A 16,168-nucleotide genomic window follows, 5' to 3' on the forward strand; every position below is an offset into this window, starting at 1 on the left:
TATACATGTTTTCATAGCTGCAAATGCAGCATTTTCTGCTCAAGCAGCTGACAACTGGGCCTTGGGTGGTGTTTCATAAGAAAGTGGAAATCCTTCAGGACTAGTCAAGTTTACACTGCAAATGTATCTATTTCCCGTTATTGCGAAGGTTACCTTTGGTTTTTGAACTGTTTGATTGTTTTTACTACTGCACACATTTCATTTAAAAAAGGGTATCCAGGAATAATATTTATGTCCCTGCAGGAAGAGTATCATATCCATAATAATTTATTAAAGATGCTATGTCAGATTTTTTGTCGATTTGACCCAAAAATTTTGATTTAAAATTCGATAGGTATTTTGATGGGGGTCAAGAAAGTTACAAGCTTTCATTTGAGCCATTGCTCGAAAAAGTCCGCCAATTATTAGTAGCAGTGAAATAAAGTGCTCAAAAATAGTTTTTGTCGGGATACCGATAATATATCACGTGACCAATTCTTACATGTATGTGTTTTATAAGAAACGTTTTAAATTTTTGTCATGGTTCCCGAACATTAAAAGTAAAAGTTAAACTTTTTTTTTTTAGAGCGGGTGATACTCTTTGAAATACCAATCACTCAAAAAATCTATTTTCTAATGTTTGGGGCCAAAAATCTGACACAGCATCTTGAATACACAATCTGAGAAGCGTTACAATGGTACACTTCTCAGATTCAAATTTGGGGGGAATAAAAACTGATCTTTTTAACAATAACATTACTTCTGAGTTCAATATTTCTTAAAATGCGTCTATTTAAAGCTGCTGTATGAGGCTTCTAACCAAAAGTTTGTATTGCCATTAATTTTAGGAGTGATTACCAAGGGTACACTTTCCCTTTAAAGGGAAGGTACACGTTTGGTAATTGTCAAAGACCAGTGTCCTCTTTTGGTGTATCCCATCATAAGCATAAAATAACAAGCCAGTGAAATTTTGAGCTCAATTGGTCATCGGAGTTGCGAGAAAACGATGAAAGAGAAAACACCCTTGTTGGACAAATTTGTGTGCTTTCAGATAGGAAAAAAGACTTGTAGCTAGAAGTCTTTTATTATTTTAGTGAGAAATTATCTCTTTCTCAAAAACTATGTTACTTCAGAGGGAGTCGTTTCCCACAATGTTTTATGCTACCAACAGCTCCCCAATGCTCGTTACCAAGTCAGTTTTTAAGTTATATTTGTTTTGAGTAATTACCAAACAAGTACCTTCCCTTTAAAGTACCAATATGGCTAACTCATGAAGCCGAATTCGAAATATTATACTATTTCTGCAAGTGATGAGTGAGACCCAAATCTCTGAACAGAAACACAGGAATTGACAGCAAAGCAATCTAATGGTAAAAGACTAAGCAACATTTTGCTGACATCTTCATTTTTCTACACCAGTAGAGGAAGGTTGTAGTGCAGGCTACTGTACCAGCACTAAGGACAAATGTCAAGTCACCCAAGCAATGTCAATAAATAATGCCCAGGTACGTACATCAATGAAATAAAGAAACCTTATATTATGCAACCATGGCCTTATTTATGAGTTTTCCATCTTGAGTCCCAAATCTCTGTACAGAAACACATGAATGGACAGCAAAGCAATCTAATGCACCATTTTGCTGACATCTTCATTTTTCTACACCAGTAGAAGAACGTTGTAGTGCAGGCTCCTGCAAGCACTAAGGACAAACTTCTAGTCACCCAAGCAATGTCACTAATTTATAATGCCCAGGTACATCAATGAAATACAGAAATCTTATAGTATGCAACCATGGGCCTCATTTATGAGTTTTCCATCTTGAGTCATGGGCATGCTTTAGCCTCAACATTTTAGTGACTGGCCAGGGACCGGGATGGAACTTATAACCTTACATCAGTGAACGATTACCCTTGTATAGCAGAGCAAAATGCTACTCAACATGTTTCAGTTGCTACTCAAATATCACAATTTGCTATTCAATATTAGAATTCAGTGTGCACAAAATAAATTCAGTCAAAATGTTTTGCTATGCAAAATTGATGGATGAAATCGCTCCCTGTACATGATGTATTTTTTTATGAAATTGGGCCAAGGGAGGGTAATAAAAACTACCATCCCTCCAGACAAAACAGTTTCAATTTAGACGGGTAATAACTTTGAATTTTTGTGAGCAGATGTCTGAAATCCAACACTTGCCTCTTGTGGGTAAAGTGAAGTTATGACCTGAACTCATGTCAACACATTCATGGTCCCTGAAGAACCGTTACAAGACACTGCAGTTCAAAAATCAAACCTTATGCATCGCATGATTCTAGTAAACGTGGAAAAATTTTCATCGAAGGAACAGGTGCACTAAAGGGGTGCATCCCACAAAATAATAAATAGTGACTGAATTAAAGGCACTGGACAATGTTGGTAAATTACTCAAACTAATTTTTAGCATAAAAACTTACTTGGTAACGAGCAATGGAGAGCTATTGAAAGAAAAAAACATTGTGAGAAACAGCTCCCTCTGAAGTAACGTAGTTTTTAGAAAGAAGTAATTTTCCACAAATTTGATTTTGAGACCTCAGAATTAGATTTTGAGGTTCCGAAATCAAGCATCTGAAAGCACACAACTTCGTGTGGCAAGGGTGGTTTCTTCTATTATTATCTCACAACTTCGATGACCAATTGAGTTCAAATTTGCACAGGTTTGTTATTTTGTGCATATATGTTGAGACACACCAAGTGAGGAGACTAGTCTTTGACAATTACCATCAATGTCTGGTGCCTTTAATGCACCAATTGTCTTGATATTTGGGAGGCCCCCCAAAAAGTGAGAAGAAATGAGGCTTAGGTTTCTGTTATGATTTTTTCAAAACTGTTGGGCATTCAGGACCCAAAAGTTTACAGTTTGACCAAAGCACTCTGAAATGCCCAATTAAATGTATGTCTGGGAATGAGAAACTTTGAAACTTACAGCTTGTAAGAAAAGTTCGGGAAAAGTTATAACTATCAAACTTCCTTAACTCCCATGTGTGTTAATTGATTACTACACTGGTAGGACGTATTTCCAGTAGGTAGGTAAAGTTAACCACAGAATGGCAGTGCAGTCACATGCTGTTACAATCACATTATCATTGTACAATGTGTACAGCCTGCAGACACAACCAGCCACCCTGGCTGTACACAACAAAAGTACACCAGTTCCGGGGCCAAGGTCACAGGCTCACAATTAAACTGGTTTTCATAATAGACAGAGATGATAATCAATGCTGACAAAAAATGTCTGCAACTTGGACCGCGTTCCCACTGGATCCACAATTGCGAGATGGGGATCCCGCAACAAGATTAGTTGCAGGCGTGAAATCGCGGTTGCGTCCCCACTTGAGGATGATTGCGCATTGATCCCCTTTTTGGGAAAGAAAGTTTGTTCAAAAGCTAGCAAATTGCAGGGTCTGATCGCCCTTTGCATTCCCACTAAACTTTTGATCGCCCATTAATCCACAAGGGCGATCAGATCCAGCTTTAATCCTACTCCCGAGGAGGATCAAAATTGTACGGCCAGATCCTGATCGCCCTTGCGTTCCCACTGGAGCTTATTTCTCTTTGATCGCCCTTTCGGAGATCAATGCGGGGTCCAGTGGGAACGAGTCTTGGATCCAGATCTTAGAAATTTCCTTCTTTTTATAACCCCTGGAGTTTACAGGTGCCAATGAGTTTTTGGGAACAGTATCCTCAGTGCTAGAGAAGTAGAGTTATCAAAGAGTACGACTTGTTTTAATTTTGAGGTACTGCCTCTTTATTACCACTACCCATGCTCATTGTGCCTTCAACATTCTTGAAACTTTCTCAACTCCTTTGAAGTATGCAGCAACGGCAGGCAGCCCATTGGGAACACAGGTTGCTAATCATTCACATCAGAGAGCAATTACACTGCTGTGTGATGAGAAGCTTTTACAGTTAGATAAAAAGCTATTTTCAGCTAGTTGAGGAAAATATTACCTTGCATTTCATTTGAGACCCAATTATTAGCGGAAAAAACAATAGTGATTCCTTTTTTTCTACCTCCATGCTTTAAGAGATAAGATCTGCAAAAGGTTCAGTCTGGGAAAAAAAATATATTCTGGGGATTTTCAGGAGGAAATCAAGAGTATGCAACTTTAAAACAATACAGTGTACAAAAATGTGTGTGTACAGGGTGTGTGTATGTACATGTGGTGCATCTTAGACATGTACAATGTAGGCCTAATAAGGCAGAAAGGAAATAAGGCAATGTTGATCTACAAACAAAAACAAGAGGAAAATTGCATCATGTCCAAATTCCACAACTGTGAATAAAAATTCAGGTAAAATCACAGAGAAAAACCATAAACCCAGAGCAACAAGAAGTTATGGTCTCCATTGCATCCTTTCCTTTTAATTCCAATATGGAAACTGACATCATTAGCTTTGCAATATAAACTGACAAACTGATTGAACATTAATGACTGCACACAATGTACCATTTACAATCAATCGTCATGCTGGAAATTTGAGATGTAAATTCTCACCATTTCCCCAGCAATCATTTCCTTTTTGGATAAAAAGTCCATCATTTCAGAATTGGTAAGAAAAAAACCATCTAAGATCACAGATTTACATAAAACATACACATGATGACGAGAGTTGAAATATTTCTGTCTGAAAGGTCATATAGTGTATTTGATGAGAAATAAATTAAACTAATTTCTCGTTTGGAGTTTATCGCTCAGTTTGTGTTTTATTCTTTCTTTTTTCAAATCGATGTCATGCAAAATGTGTACCCGGTTTTTCATTATTTTCTCGTGACCCAGATAGTTGATCGATCTCAAACTTCTACAGGTTGGTGAGTTTTTGTATGGTGGATTACAGTGCTTAATACACTACCAGCAACTAATTTGTTAAATTTGCGGATAAAGAACATTCATGTTGGTTTTATGTGTGAGCCCTGTATACTCAGTACTTTCCCGAACTCTGCACACACAAAAATCACAGGCACATAACTTGAGTGGGATTGTAACCCACGACCTTTGCAAATCTAGTGCAGTGTCATTCCAACTATACTGTTTCGTTTGCAAGAACCAATTCTGTAATGTTCCTTTTAGCAACTAAGCAAGATTCACAGCCAAATTACCTCATTCACCGTATCAATGATCATGTCTTCAATTTGGAGAAAGTACAGGTCGGACCATGGTCGGACCCAATCAGTGTGAGTGACTAGAGGGAGTACTTGATGACTGAGACACCTAATACGTCTAATTTAAACTCAAATTACTTTCCTTGTATGGGGGCCAAGTCTGTCCTCACCCGGTACCCACACACACAGCCACATACTGTGAGTCATTTACTAATGTTTACCAGCTTGGTGAGGAAATGACGCTAGACTTGGAAAGTTGATCTTGTACATGAATGTTGGTTCTTACATGACCGTTTGGTGCTCATTGTGTCTTTTTTTCTCATTGGCTAGTTATTAACAGCCCATAAGAGCAACATAACTCTAACTGTAGGCCTTTTCGCACTACAAAAATCTATGTTGGACACGAATGTGATTTGTGTAAAGTGGACTGTATCACATTATGCATGGTGTCGAACCGGATAGAGCACTTTATCCAGGGGGAAGTTTAGTTAAGAATTCATGAAAATACCAACACGGAACAAAAGCCCTAGTGTGACTAGAGTTAAGACTAGAGTTAATTTTTTTGATCTGTTTTGTGTTTGTGTGGCAAAGCATTTTTAGGCGTTTTTTAAGTTTCAATTTAACCACTACATGTATTTCAATTGGCAGTTTTTCATTCAACACAAAAATTTCGGCCCAAATCAGCCATAAAATCTGACCTACATGCAGCATTTTTCCTCACAAACAAACAAAGTGTACTTTCACTACCAGATTTTAAGTGTACATGTAGTTTCTTGCCAGAAAAAAGAATAATTCAGACGACTAATCTTCAGATCTAGGCCAGGATCCAATGACAATATGATGACCCAAGCACAGACAACAGGCTCGTTACAGTGACATCTAGCCCTTCATTTTAAGAAATACGAGTAGGGGTAGTACCTGTACAAATTTCCCTCCCTTATTTATTGAGAAGAGCTGCAGGCACTCTTCAGAACCAAACTTTACATTTCAGTGTAAAAAAGGAAAATTTAAAAAAAAACGGTTCATTAAATCTGACAAGCTTTTAATGACTTGTCTAAAAAATCTAGAGCAGGGAAATATTGAACCTTGTTTATGTTTGTATCACAAGATAAGACACTGAGTGTGTTTAATAATGCTAAATGTGTTGAATAAAATGTGTTGCAATCTTTTCTACTGTCTATACTTTCTTCATTACACAAAACAAGATCACATTGGGACATAACTTACTTGACTAGCTACATGTATGTATACAGGGCCCAAATTCATAGAGCTGCTAAGCACCAAAATGTGCTTAGCATGAAATTTCTTCCTTCATAAAAACAGGATTATCGACTAAATTTCCATTTGTTGCATATTGCTTGTAACTGGTATTCAGCTGTTGTTTGCTTATCCTGAAAATCACGTGGAAATCTGGCTGGTTATCCTGTTTTTTATCAAGGAAGAAATTTCATGCTTAGCAATTTTTTGCGCTTAGCAGCTCTATGAAATTGGGCCCAGGTCTCAAAATAATAGCCCATGGCACTTGCAGTGGTGCCCTGTGCCTTTGCTGTGGTGCACCCTGCAAGGTTCCAACAAACGTACATTTTCCCTCACTGAGGTGCTCCTTAGCGGAGGCAAATTGCTGTGCCCCAATCAACAGGGAAGTTCAAGGCCAACGAATGCACCCCAAAGATTGAATGGGGGAAAAGGGGGGGAGGAAAAACAGTAGGTCCAACTTGCTATGGCTAGAGTCTAGCCATGCAAAGGTCAAGGGTTTGAATCCTAGTGATTTGCCTTTGGATTTTTTTCTCACAGAACTCAAGAAAGTACACCATGCTTTTTATGCACATTGGTTTTATAAGGGTAACAAACAATGAAATATCATATTGATGTCCTAATTATTAACTGGAAAAAAGTTTCAGCTACAGAACCAGACATCTCATCTGACGCTCCTATTGCTTAATGATTATTGAACTAAAACGATGTAAACGTGATTACAAATGTGGAACCATCACAGTCTTAGTTGGTAAAACAAAGGCCTAAAAAAATACTTGCAACCCAAAGCAATTGCTTTGGTGTCCTATCTTTTTGCTGTTGTGCCCTTTGAAAAGTTCCATGATATACATTTCAATGTTCCTCTGACATAGAAATGTTATGCCCTTTACCCACTAAGGGAGAAAAATTGCTGTGCCCTTTCAAGAACAAACTTCAGGGCATGAAACGATATTATGAAAGCAATACTTTGCACAAGACAGAAACATGTGTATTTCAGATGACATTTGGGAGGGTCTAGAGCAAGGAGGGCAACTCCTGTCATTACGTTGGCATACCATGCTTGAGAATGATACAACCTGCATTAAGTAATTTGTCTCTGCATATCTGAAAGTCTGCTGAACATTCTTTTGCTGCAGGGTTTAAATGTTGTGATCCATGACGTAGACAACTTGCATCTGAAAGTGTTAAGTCGGTCCACATGGCCCCAGGACACTTATTATCTTATTAGGTCACAGTAAGTGCAAAGTAACTGCAAAATGTCAATAATTTGTTATAAATTTGACACCCCAACAAATAAGCACACACACATCTACACTAAAAGCTCATTGCTCGAGTTGAGGCTTTGTTATATTTCATTTAAAGGAAATCTAAGAACACACTTCAGTTAAAGGAACACGTTGCCTTGGATCGGACGAGTTGGTCTTAGAAAAGCATTTGTAACTGTTTTTTATAAAATGCACATGATGTTGTAAAAGTAGAATACAATGATCCACACAAACATGCCTCGAAATTGCACGGTTTTCCTTTTACCTCGTCGACTAACACGGGCGGCCATTTATGGGAGTCAAATTTTTGACCCCCATAAATGGCCGACCGAGTAAGTTCGCGCTGTAAAAGGAAAACCACGCAATTTCGAGACAAACTTGTGTGGATAATTGTATTCTACTTTTAAAACATCTATCCAACCATATGCATTTTATAAAAAACGGTTACAAACGCTCATTTATCGACCAACCCGTCCGATTCAAGGCAACGTGTTCCTTTAAGGCAAGCACATACATGTACATGTATTGGTTTGTTGCAGATTTGTCATTCCAACAACCGACAACCAACAGTAAAGTTCTTGTGGATTCAGTATGACCTTTGCATTGGGCTTTTGGCAACATAGTTAAAATGTTACCCTAGAGGTAACCCTTTCTCTAGAACAGCTTTGCTTACAGTTTTGGTTCATTATCATACACACAATGCTCTCCTTCCAACTTGCCTCGTTGAATAAAACAAAGTTTTACTGGCCTAGACGCTATCCATACAACTGTTAAAAAAACTCCATTTGTGAGAGAAAACTACACAAAACAGATTTCAAAATCCATTGCTGAGTGCGTACAATGGAACAGGTGGGCTACTTTATAGCTGTAGGCCTACTGCTTCAGTAATGTTTTTGTGTGGTGACTTTTTAATGAGCTTTTCATGGTAGTGATTTAGCGGGATCTGGATCTGGATAGTTACTACATAAAATTCCTGGTGGAGTCAAGCAAGTAAGGAAGTGTTTGTCCCAAACTCAAACTGGCAAACCACTATGTTTTTGAATGTAGTTTTACTAGGCTTTTTAGTTGTCATTTTCTAAACATCATCTGGTTGAAATAATCATGGTAAACCCATGGTAAACCCAATCATCATACAGTAATTAAAGAATGTAGGGATTAGGATGATGTGTTTTAGTTGTAATAACGTAACCCTCCACCCAATGGCAGGAGGAGGGTTACAATAAATCGCAACTAGATGTGTTTAAGCATGGAGGAAAAATTGTTTTTAAAAAGCATACTCCTAGAACGGTACAGAGGTTTGTTCCGCTATCAAAAGCTGAACAAACCCCATAGTCATAGCTTTAGGAGTAGAGAAGTGATCTTATAAGACTTAAAGAACCATTTTCCCATGCCAAGTGGTACGACTTCCTTGTACTTTGTAAATTTAGCATTTTGGGCATTGGTGGTGGGGGGGGGGGGGGGCGGGTCAGCTATGGCGACTAGGATAAGACTGATGTCAACAAAAAATTCCAGTAAAATAGCCCCAAAATATTGGCTTTATATTATAATATAAAAGCCATTTCCTAAAAAAAATGAGTTAACAAAAGATATATCTTATTTTATAATGTATGACTTTACTGGTATTGTTACGCTTACATTTCTGTTTACAACTAGGCAGGATCCTTACTCTGGACACTATTGGTAATTGTCAAAGACCAGTCTTCTCACTTCATGTATCCCAACATGCACAAAACTACAAAATGTGAAAACTTCAGCTCAATTGGTCGTCGAAGTTGAGAGATAATAATAAAAGAAAAAGAAAAAAAACTTTGTCACACGAAGTTGTGCACTTTCAGATGCTTGATTTCGAGACCTCAAGTTCTAATTGTGCAGTCTCGAAGTCAAATTCGTGGAAAATTACTTCTTTCTCGAAAACTACGCTACTTCAGAGGGAGCCGTTTCTTACAATGTTTTATACTATCAACAGTTCCCCATTACTCATTACCAAGTTAGGTTATATGCTAATAATTATTTTGAGTAATTACCAATAGTTTCCACTGCCTTAAAAGTGAGGATGTTATTAAGCTACAGGGTGTTTGATTGTTGGTGTAGTGCAGATCAGACACATAAGTGCTATCATAAACAAAACTTAGGGAACTGAGTAGCCCCACTTGTGTGGCCAAGGATTCAGCTATCCTTGGCCAAACAAGTGGGGCTAGGTACTGAGGTGTAATAGTTAGTGTTACATTAGTCTCAACTCCCTCAAAATTGAAGGAAAGCCAGATAATTTGAAAAAATTACTTATTACTTTTATTATGTAAATGGATGTAGGAATGCAGGAATTATTTATGCAGCCTTGATAGGCCTATTTCCTAGATGTAACTGCCTCTTCGCTTGCCCATCCTACTCCTCCTTGGTGCCTCTTGAAATGTTCCAAATAACAATGACTAAGTTAAGTACCTCCATGCCATGGACTAAGTAAGAATACAATATATTAAGCCCTTATTTAACCAAGGTCAAGGAGAAAGTGACTTGATGCCCCTTGCCCTTTCAAAATTTAAACTTCAAGCTTGATGTAGGCAAGTTCTAACCCTTAACAAAACTTACCTGCCGAGTATCTTTCAGCAGAGCGCCACTCAACTTCCCTCCAGGTCGTCCTCCAAGCTCCCGGTCCGCCGACCAAACCATCTCGTCCCGTCTACCTCTTTCCTCGGCATTCTCCAAAGCGAAGAAGATTGTCCAAGCAGCAACGAGCTGGACGGTAATAATGAAAGTAGCCACGTAGACTGCCCTGCGGTACCGATAACAGAGCCGTGAAGACCGGTGGATATGTACGCTGTTCACCGCCATGTTGCTCCGTCGGTGTTTTTTTCACGTGTGCGGGGGTCTGCAGTAAGCGTTCAAATCAACAAAGTTGCAGACAACATCATGACATGCACACAGAACGGCGGTGTTGTCGGCAAAGTGCAAACTCAACACATTATTGTGCGGGTAATAAAGAATAAACTACTTCCAAGCACTCATGACAATAGCTTTTCAAACACTGCGGCACGTACACACAAGCGGGCAATGTTTATTGCTACATTATTAACCCGCAAGCTTGTATTTGTAAAGAAAGTTCTAAGTTCGCCATGGCATAAAGTGCGCACACGTAGGTTGTCTGCTCGCTTGTGAAAAACACAATAGCGACGTGGCTTTTCACTTCCGGGTTATGTCGACTTGCTCAACTTCAAAATTGAGGGCGCTGTGTTGTTTTAGAGGTCTGGAATTATCCTTTTCGAAATTACAACTTTGCCTTCCTCGAGCTTGGCGGTGTGTGTGATGGGAGTTCTTTTTATCAATCGACCCCTACCAGCATCATGCAAACCAGCCACCAAAAAGGAAAAGGGAATTACTGACAATTCCGATCGTTCACAGCTCATTTTAAATACAGTAAACATTGTTTTATTGTAGTATCCTATGCTTTTGATCAGGGGGGAGGGGACGGCATCAGAGCAGAGTACAGAACTCAAAAAATCAATGTCAATATTGCGGCCTTTTCATTTTTCCAGATTCTTTAAAGTTTCATATCAAAGTGAACAAGCAGGTTAATCACTTGATGTGGTAAATTCATGGTCATCTGTACATTATGCTCAGAGTTATCACTCTTGGAAATATTTGCTTCCATCTGCGTCACAGAAAGTCTCATGACGTCACTAGATCTAAAGTTTTGTTTTGGGGTTCTGTAGTCATGCATTAGCATTGCAAGACGTAGACTGAATTGGAATTAACTCAATTGAGAAGACATCTTGCAAGTTTACTTTGTTTATTTTGCTACATTGTGAGGCATTTATTTCTTTATCAATACACACAAAATGCAAAATTTATTCTCAGTAAAAGCTAACTTCAATGAACCAAGTCACAGACACTTGCTAAGCACAAACACTTGCTAAGCACAGAATAATATTGCTTAGCAGAAACAGGTTATCAGCCCAAATTACATTAAATTTGCATTGTTATGGCCGCTGGTGCCCGACTCATTTTTTGCTTAGCAAAGAAATTTGTTACGCAGTATTTTCTGTTTAAACAAACTTGTGAAATTGGACCCAGGCCAAAGTATGACTTCTTAAAAACTTCTACTATCGTATTTTCCAAAAAATACATGAACAAAAAAATCATGAAACTCAACAAATCGCGTTAAAAGAGTTGGGACTCCATCTTTTCCGCACAGTTCCATTTACGCCAGAGCTGGAGGGAAATACATGAAAGTTACAAAGTGCGTTTTTATTTTTTCAAAACAAAGCGTCAACTCGTGCTTTTTTACACAAAGGTAAATCAAAATAGTTAGATAGCTGTATAATAAAACTTACATTTATTTATTTACAATCCTTGCGTGGTCTATCGTTGAATGCGGACATTTCACTCTTTGATTCAGTTTGCCACAAACGGTTTGGTTTGCGACCCCTATTGAGTCTGGGTCATCAGTTGTTCATGACTTCGGTTACATGTTGTGCTGCAGAGTAACGATGTTACTTGTAGTTGCGACAACGTACCTCCTGCCGTCGGCAGGAGGGTTACGTTATCGCAACATATTTGTTACGTGTTGTTCTGACCGAAACGTAACCAAGGCTCGCTTAAAGGCTTGTTTTCAAGATGGAGGGTTTTACAAACTAAACCCCGAAGGATACCAATATAAAGGACGTCACGAACTTGTGAAAGTAAATTAAATGCTATTACAGAAATCCCACTCGCCATACCCTGTCTCCCACGTAGATATGCCGATGTGTAATTGAGTTGGTACGCGACCGTGATGGTCACCAGCGTCCCATTCCACGAGACTCTGCTGTTCATCTCCCTTGCCGGCAGTGACGACGCCCTCAGCGTAGTGAATCCAGAATGGGCGGTATTCACCTTTGATAATTACCGGTGATGTATCTTCGTACATAGCAAATTCCCTGCCGCTATCCCCGCAGTGTTGCGGCATACAGGCTCTAACAGCTATCTTCTTCCGTTCCGATTGATAGCCAAAAACTTAACAAAGAAATAAAATAATAGTATTAATAATAAATACTCCACTCTAGTCAATTCTTTGTTCAACCCTTAAAGGAACACGTTGCCTTGGATCGGTCGAGTTGGTCTTTGAAAAGCGTTCTGTAACCGTTTGTTATAAAATGCATATGGGTAGTAGAAAGATGTTGTAAAAGTAGAATACAATGATCTACACAAATATGCCTCGAAATTGCGTGGTTTTCTTTTTACCTCGTCGACAAACACGGTCGGCCATTTATGGGAGTCAAATTTTTGACTCCCATAAATGGCCGACCGTGTTAGTTCGCGACGTAAAAGGAAAACCGTGCAATTTTGAGAGATACTTGTGTGGATCATTATATTCTACTTTTAAAACATCTTTCTAACCATATGCATTTCATAACAAACGTCTTCAAACGCTTTTTATAGACCAACTCGTCCGATCCAAGGCAACGTGTTCCTTTAAGCTCATTTCAAAATTTACCCAGTCAGTTTCCCTTGTGGTTTATATTGATAATAATAAATAGCGGTAAAACAAATGTTTAGAATTGAGAACTATAAACTACTGGTCCCCAACAAGAAAACTCTTAGTTCCGGACTTACGTATCTCAATAATGACTAACTGATCCGTCCCATCCTCCGACAGTCCTACCATGGCGCTGGAACCGTAAGCTTCAACGCTGAAGCTCAACTTAAAAGGCGATATCTGGGGCTCCAGAATAAACGTGTAGCTGTATGGGTCGCTAGGCACAGTAGAGAAATGACAAGCTGGAAGAAAAAAATAAACACCCTACTTTAATAATTCACAAAAGAACAAGCACACATCCTGTTCGGGGTCTTGCTATATGTTCTATATTATTCCCCTTTCAAAAGAAATTTCTTGTGGGTTCCAAGTTGAACAAGTTGAACAAATAATTCCCTTGTGTGGTCTAAGTTGAACAAAGTATTCCGTTGTGGGGTCCAAGTTGAAGAAAAAAAAAATCTCAAGGGCACTGCCGTAAGTATGTGTAACCCGAACACCCCCTTGGTTCCCGTTTTCGGCTGTTTGGTTTTGTTCATGGAATGAGTATTTCAAAGTGTATTTTGCATAAGAAGATAGAGAGCCGTTTTTTGCAAATAGTTAACCTTACCTTCACAAGACTGGCCAGCACGTTGATATCCCACCATACAGACACAGGCAAAGCTACCTGGAGTATCGACGCATGTCTCGTGTCTCATGACGTCACAAGTATGAACATCCGTCACACACTCATCAATAGCTGAAATAAAACCAACAATTGCAGTAACACAATGTGTTTAGTTTTCTGTATTAGACTTCGCAAAACCTTTGGATACTTTCTAATTACAACTCTTTCTTTTGTTCCTAAAGAACTTGTCCTGAAGCCTATACCCACTGTAAATCGGATAAGTAGTTTTGTGGAAGATCATGGGCTTTCTTCTATATGTTTGTGCTTTTGATCATGTAAGCCAAACGTTGTGGAAGTTTTGACGAAAAACGCTCCACAAAACTCACCCTGCTTGAGGATAGGCCTACCCTTTCGGCAAGTTGATTCGAAATTGGCGATTGTTTTCTGTATGAGTGACGTGTAGTCATTATCAGCCTTGGCTAGAGTCATTGTCCCACACATGTCTCCTTTGACAGAGAGAAACAGTTGTAAGATTCCCGCCAAAACCAGTGGCAAAATCGGGTTGTTAACGAAGTAGGACATCGTTGCAAATCGTAACCAAATCAAATTATACGCAACACCAACAAAATGCTTTTATATGCAGCACCGTCAAGCTGCTTTACGGGTTAGCTATACCGCTTTGCTTGTTTCTATGGTAACTAAAACGGAAATGTAAAACCATAAAAACCTTTTCCCTCTGGTTAGGAGTAAAGACCACTTTCTTTATAAAATTTTGTTTGTGTTAATATGAGGTAACGTTTTTAGTTAGAGTTAGGATTGCCTATAAACGACAATCTTGATTTTGTTGCATTCAACAATGAACGCTTACGTTCCTTGCAAAAGCACAATAAGGTCTCATACGGAAAATAAAAAAAAGATGATACTTTCTATATATCAATATCAACATTTTTACAACAAATTTAAAAAGTAGTTTCAGAGTTTAAATTGTTTAATTAAGAACAAAAAGTAAGATATTTATTTTATTCCAATGCCGAGGAGAAACTGGGTATAATTTTTCATTGGCCTAACCTATTTATGTCGTAAAAGAAGAAAATCCTATTAACTGAAATCTTCTTACATTGTGTTCCTTCATCCATTTTGAAGTATCAATTAAGCACCAGTGGTAATCGTGCTCTTGCTTGATCCTTAACGACCAGCGAGTTTATCATGACAAAGGAATTTCATTATCAGCGTCTGTCACGTGACTTCCTGGATCCAATTAGTTAAGAAATGACCATAAAGGAAATTTTAATCCGAAAGGCTGAATTTTGTTTTGTGAAAAGGCCTCCGGGTCGTGTTCGATATCTTGCGCATTGTCCATTGAATTTGCATTAAAAAAAGGCTAGCATCTTTTTATATAGGTATCTATGGAGGACCGACAGTGGACAACGCAATGATCAAATTTGTTGATATAATAGTAGAAAATGAGAATTTACTTTCACGTATAACCATTTTTCAAAATCTTCATTTTCTGCTAGCAGAAATTTTGAATTTACTTTTTGCCAACCCAAATTTCCAAACTATTTGTACTAGCACAAAAAAAAATTAATTTGGATTTCACTTTTAGGACCAAAACAAATTTCAAAATGTCAATAGCAAAAGTGTGGATTGAACATTGTGGACTAAACCAATTTCCATGTATAACCAATGTCCATGTATAACATCGACTCTGCTCTGGATTTTAGAAGAGAATGCAAGAATGTCATCATAAAGTACAATTGCATGGAGTGCGTATACTTGATAAATGGTATCTGAGCATTGTTTGCATTAGGTGCTTGGCTATAATTCCCGTGCCACCGCTTCGATAACGATTACGAGATATAATCTTTTCCACTTGTTAAATTTAGACACCTTTTACCTCAACCGATTCCGTAGTGTAGTGGTTATCACGTCTGCCTAACACGCAGAAGGTCCCCGGTTCGAGCCCGGGCGGAATCAACTGTGGTATTTATTTTAGCAAAACCACGTTGGTCGTTTAAAGTTCATTTAATGCAGTTTAGGGGCGATGTTTTTTTCTTCCTGTGGATTTGTGGGTGGGTATGTCGAGCCCAGGCGGAATCAATCTTTAAAATAAATTTATTAATAATGTGTAGTTTAAAGGTAATATATTGGTTGATGGAATCGTTCTATTGTTTTAATCTTATATAAAATAATTTAGTCGTGTACAATAAAATAATCTTTCATATGTGAAGTTTAAAGGCAATGGATAATTCTGCTTTTTGGAACCGCTCGATTGTTTAATCCTATACAGAATAATGCAGTTGAATATAATAAAATAAACCTGTCAAAATGTCGTCACGTTTTTGAGAATCGCTGAAACTCCAGAGCGAATATGTTCATGAGCATGAAATTTTGGCCTCGATAAAAACAAAATTAC

At 38.3% G+C, this 16,168-nt stretch overlaps 2 protein-coding genes and 1 non-coding gene across 4 annotated transcripts in view; 1 reads left to right on the forward strand and 2 right to left on the reverse strand.

Annotated features, from left to right (window-relative positions):
• LOC139943667 (xylosyltransferase 1-like) overlaps positions 1 to 10,774 on the reverse strand; it is a 68,103-nt gene extending 57,329 nt beyond the window's left edge. For both annotated transcript variants that reach the window (XM_071940402.1, XM_071940401.1), the window contains exon 1: positions 10,226 to 10,774. In XM_071940402.1, coding sequence (XP_071796503.1) covers positions 10,226 to 10,468 — 243 coding nt within the window. In that variant the 5' untranslated portion in view covers positions 10,469 to 10,774. The remainder of the gene's footprint in view (positions 1 to 10,225) is intronic.
• Positions 10,775 to 11,615: 841 nt separating this feature from the next.
• On the reverse strand, positions 11,616 to 13,806 carry LOC139943685 (uncharacterized). Its single transcript, XM_071940430.1, has 3 exons — positions 13,756 to 13,806; positions 13,229 to 13,393; positions 11,616 to 12,628 (listed from the first exon to the last, which is right to left on the reverse strand). The coding sequence occupies exons 1-3, from the start codon at positions 13,790 to 13,792 to the stop codon at positions 12,321 to 12,323; spliced, it is 510 nt and encodes a 169-aa protein (XP_071796531.1). The 5' UTR covers positions 13,793 to 13,806; the 3' UTR covers positions 11,616 to 12,320.
• Positions 13,807 to 15,656: 1,850 nt separating this feature from the next.
• Trnav-aac (transfer RNA valine (anticodon AAC)) lies at positions 15,657 to 15,729 on the forward strand. Its single transcript has one exon. It is a non-coding gene; the product is annotated as a tRNA-Val (tRNA).
• Positions 15,730 to 16,168: the final 439 nt, after the last annotated feature.

This window comes from Asterias amurensis, chromosome 11, assembly GCF_032118995.1.
Source record: "Asterias amurensis chromosome 11, ASM3211899v1".
In the NCBI taxonomy this organism is placed as follows: Eukaryota; Metazoa; Echinodermata; class Asteroidea; order Forcipulatida; family Asteriidae; genus Asterias; species Asterias amurensis.

Coding starts and splice junctions, on each gene's coding strand:
- LOC139943685 (XM_071940430.1), bottom strand. CDS start 13,792: ATGGTGGGATATCAACGTGCTGGCCAGTCTTGTGAAG. Junction 13,394..13,755: donor TGCTGGCCAGTCTTGTGAAG/GTAAGGTTAACT, acceptor TTTTTCTTCCAG/CTTGTCATTTCTCTACTGTG. Junction 12,629..13,228: donor GTTAGTCATTATTGAGATAC/GTAAGTCCGGAA, acceptor TTCTTTGTTAAG/TTTTTGGCTATCAATCGGAA.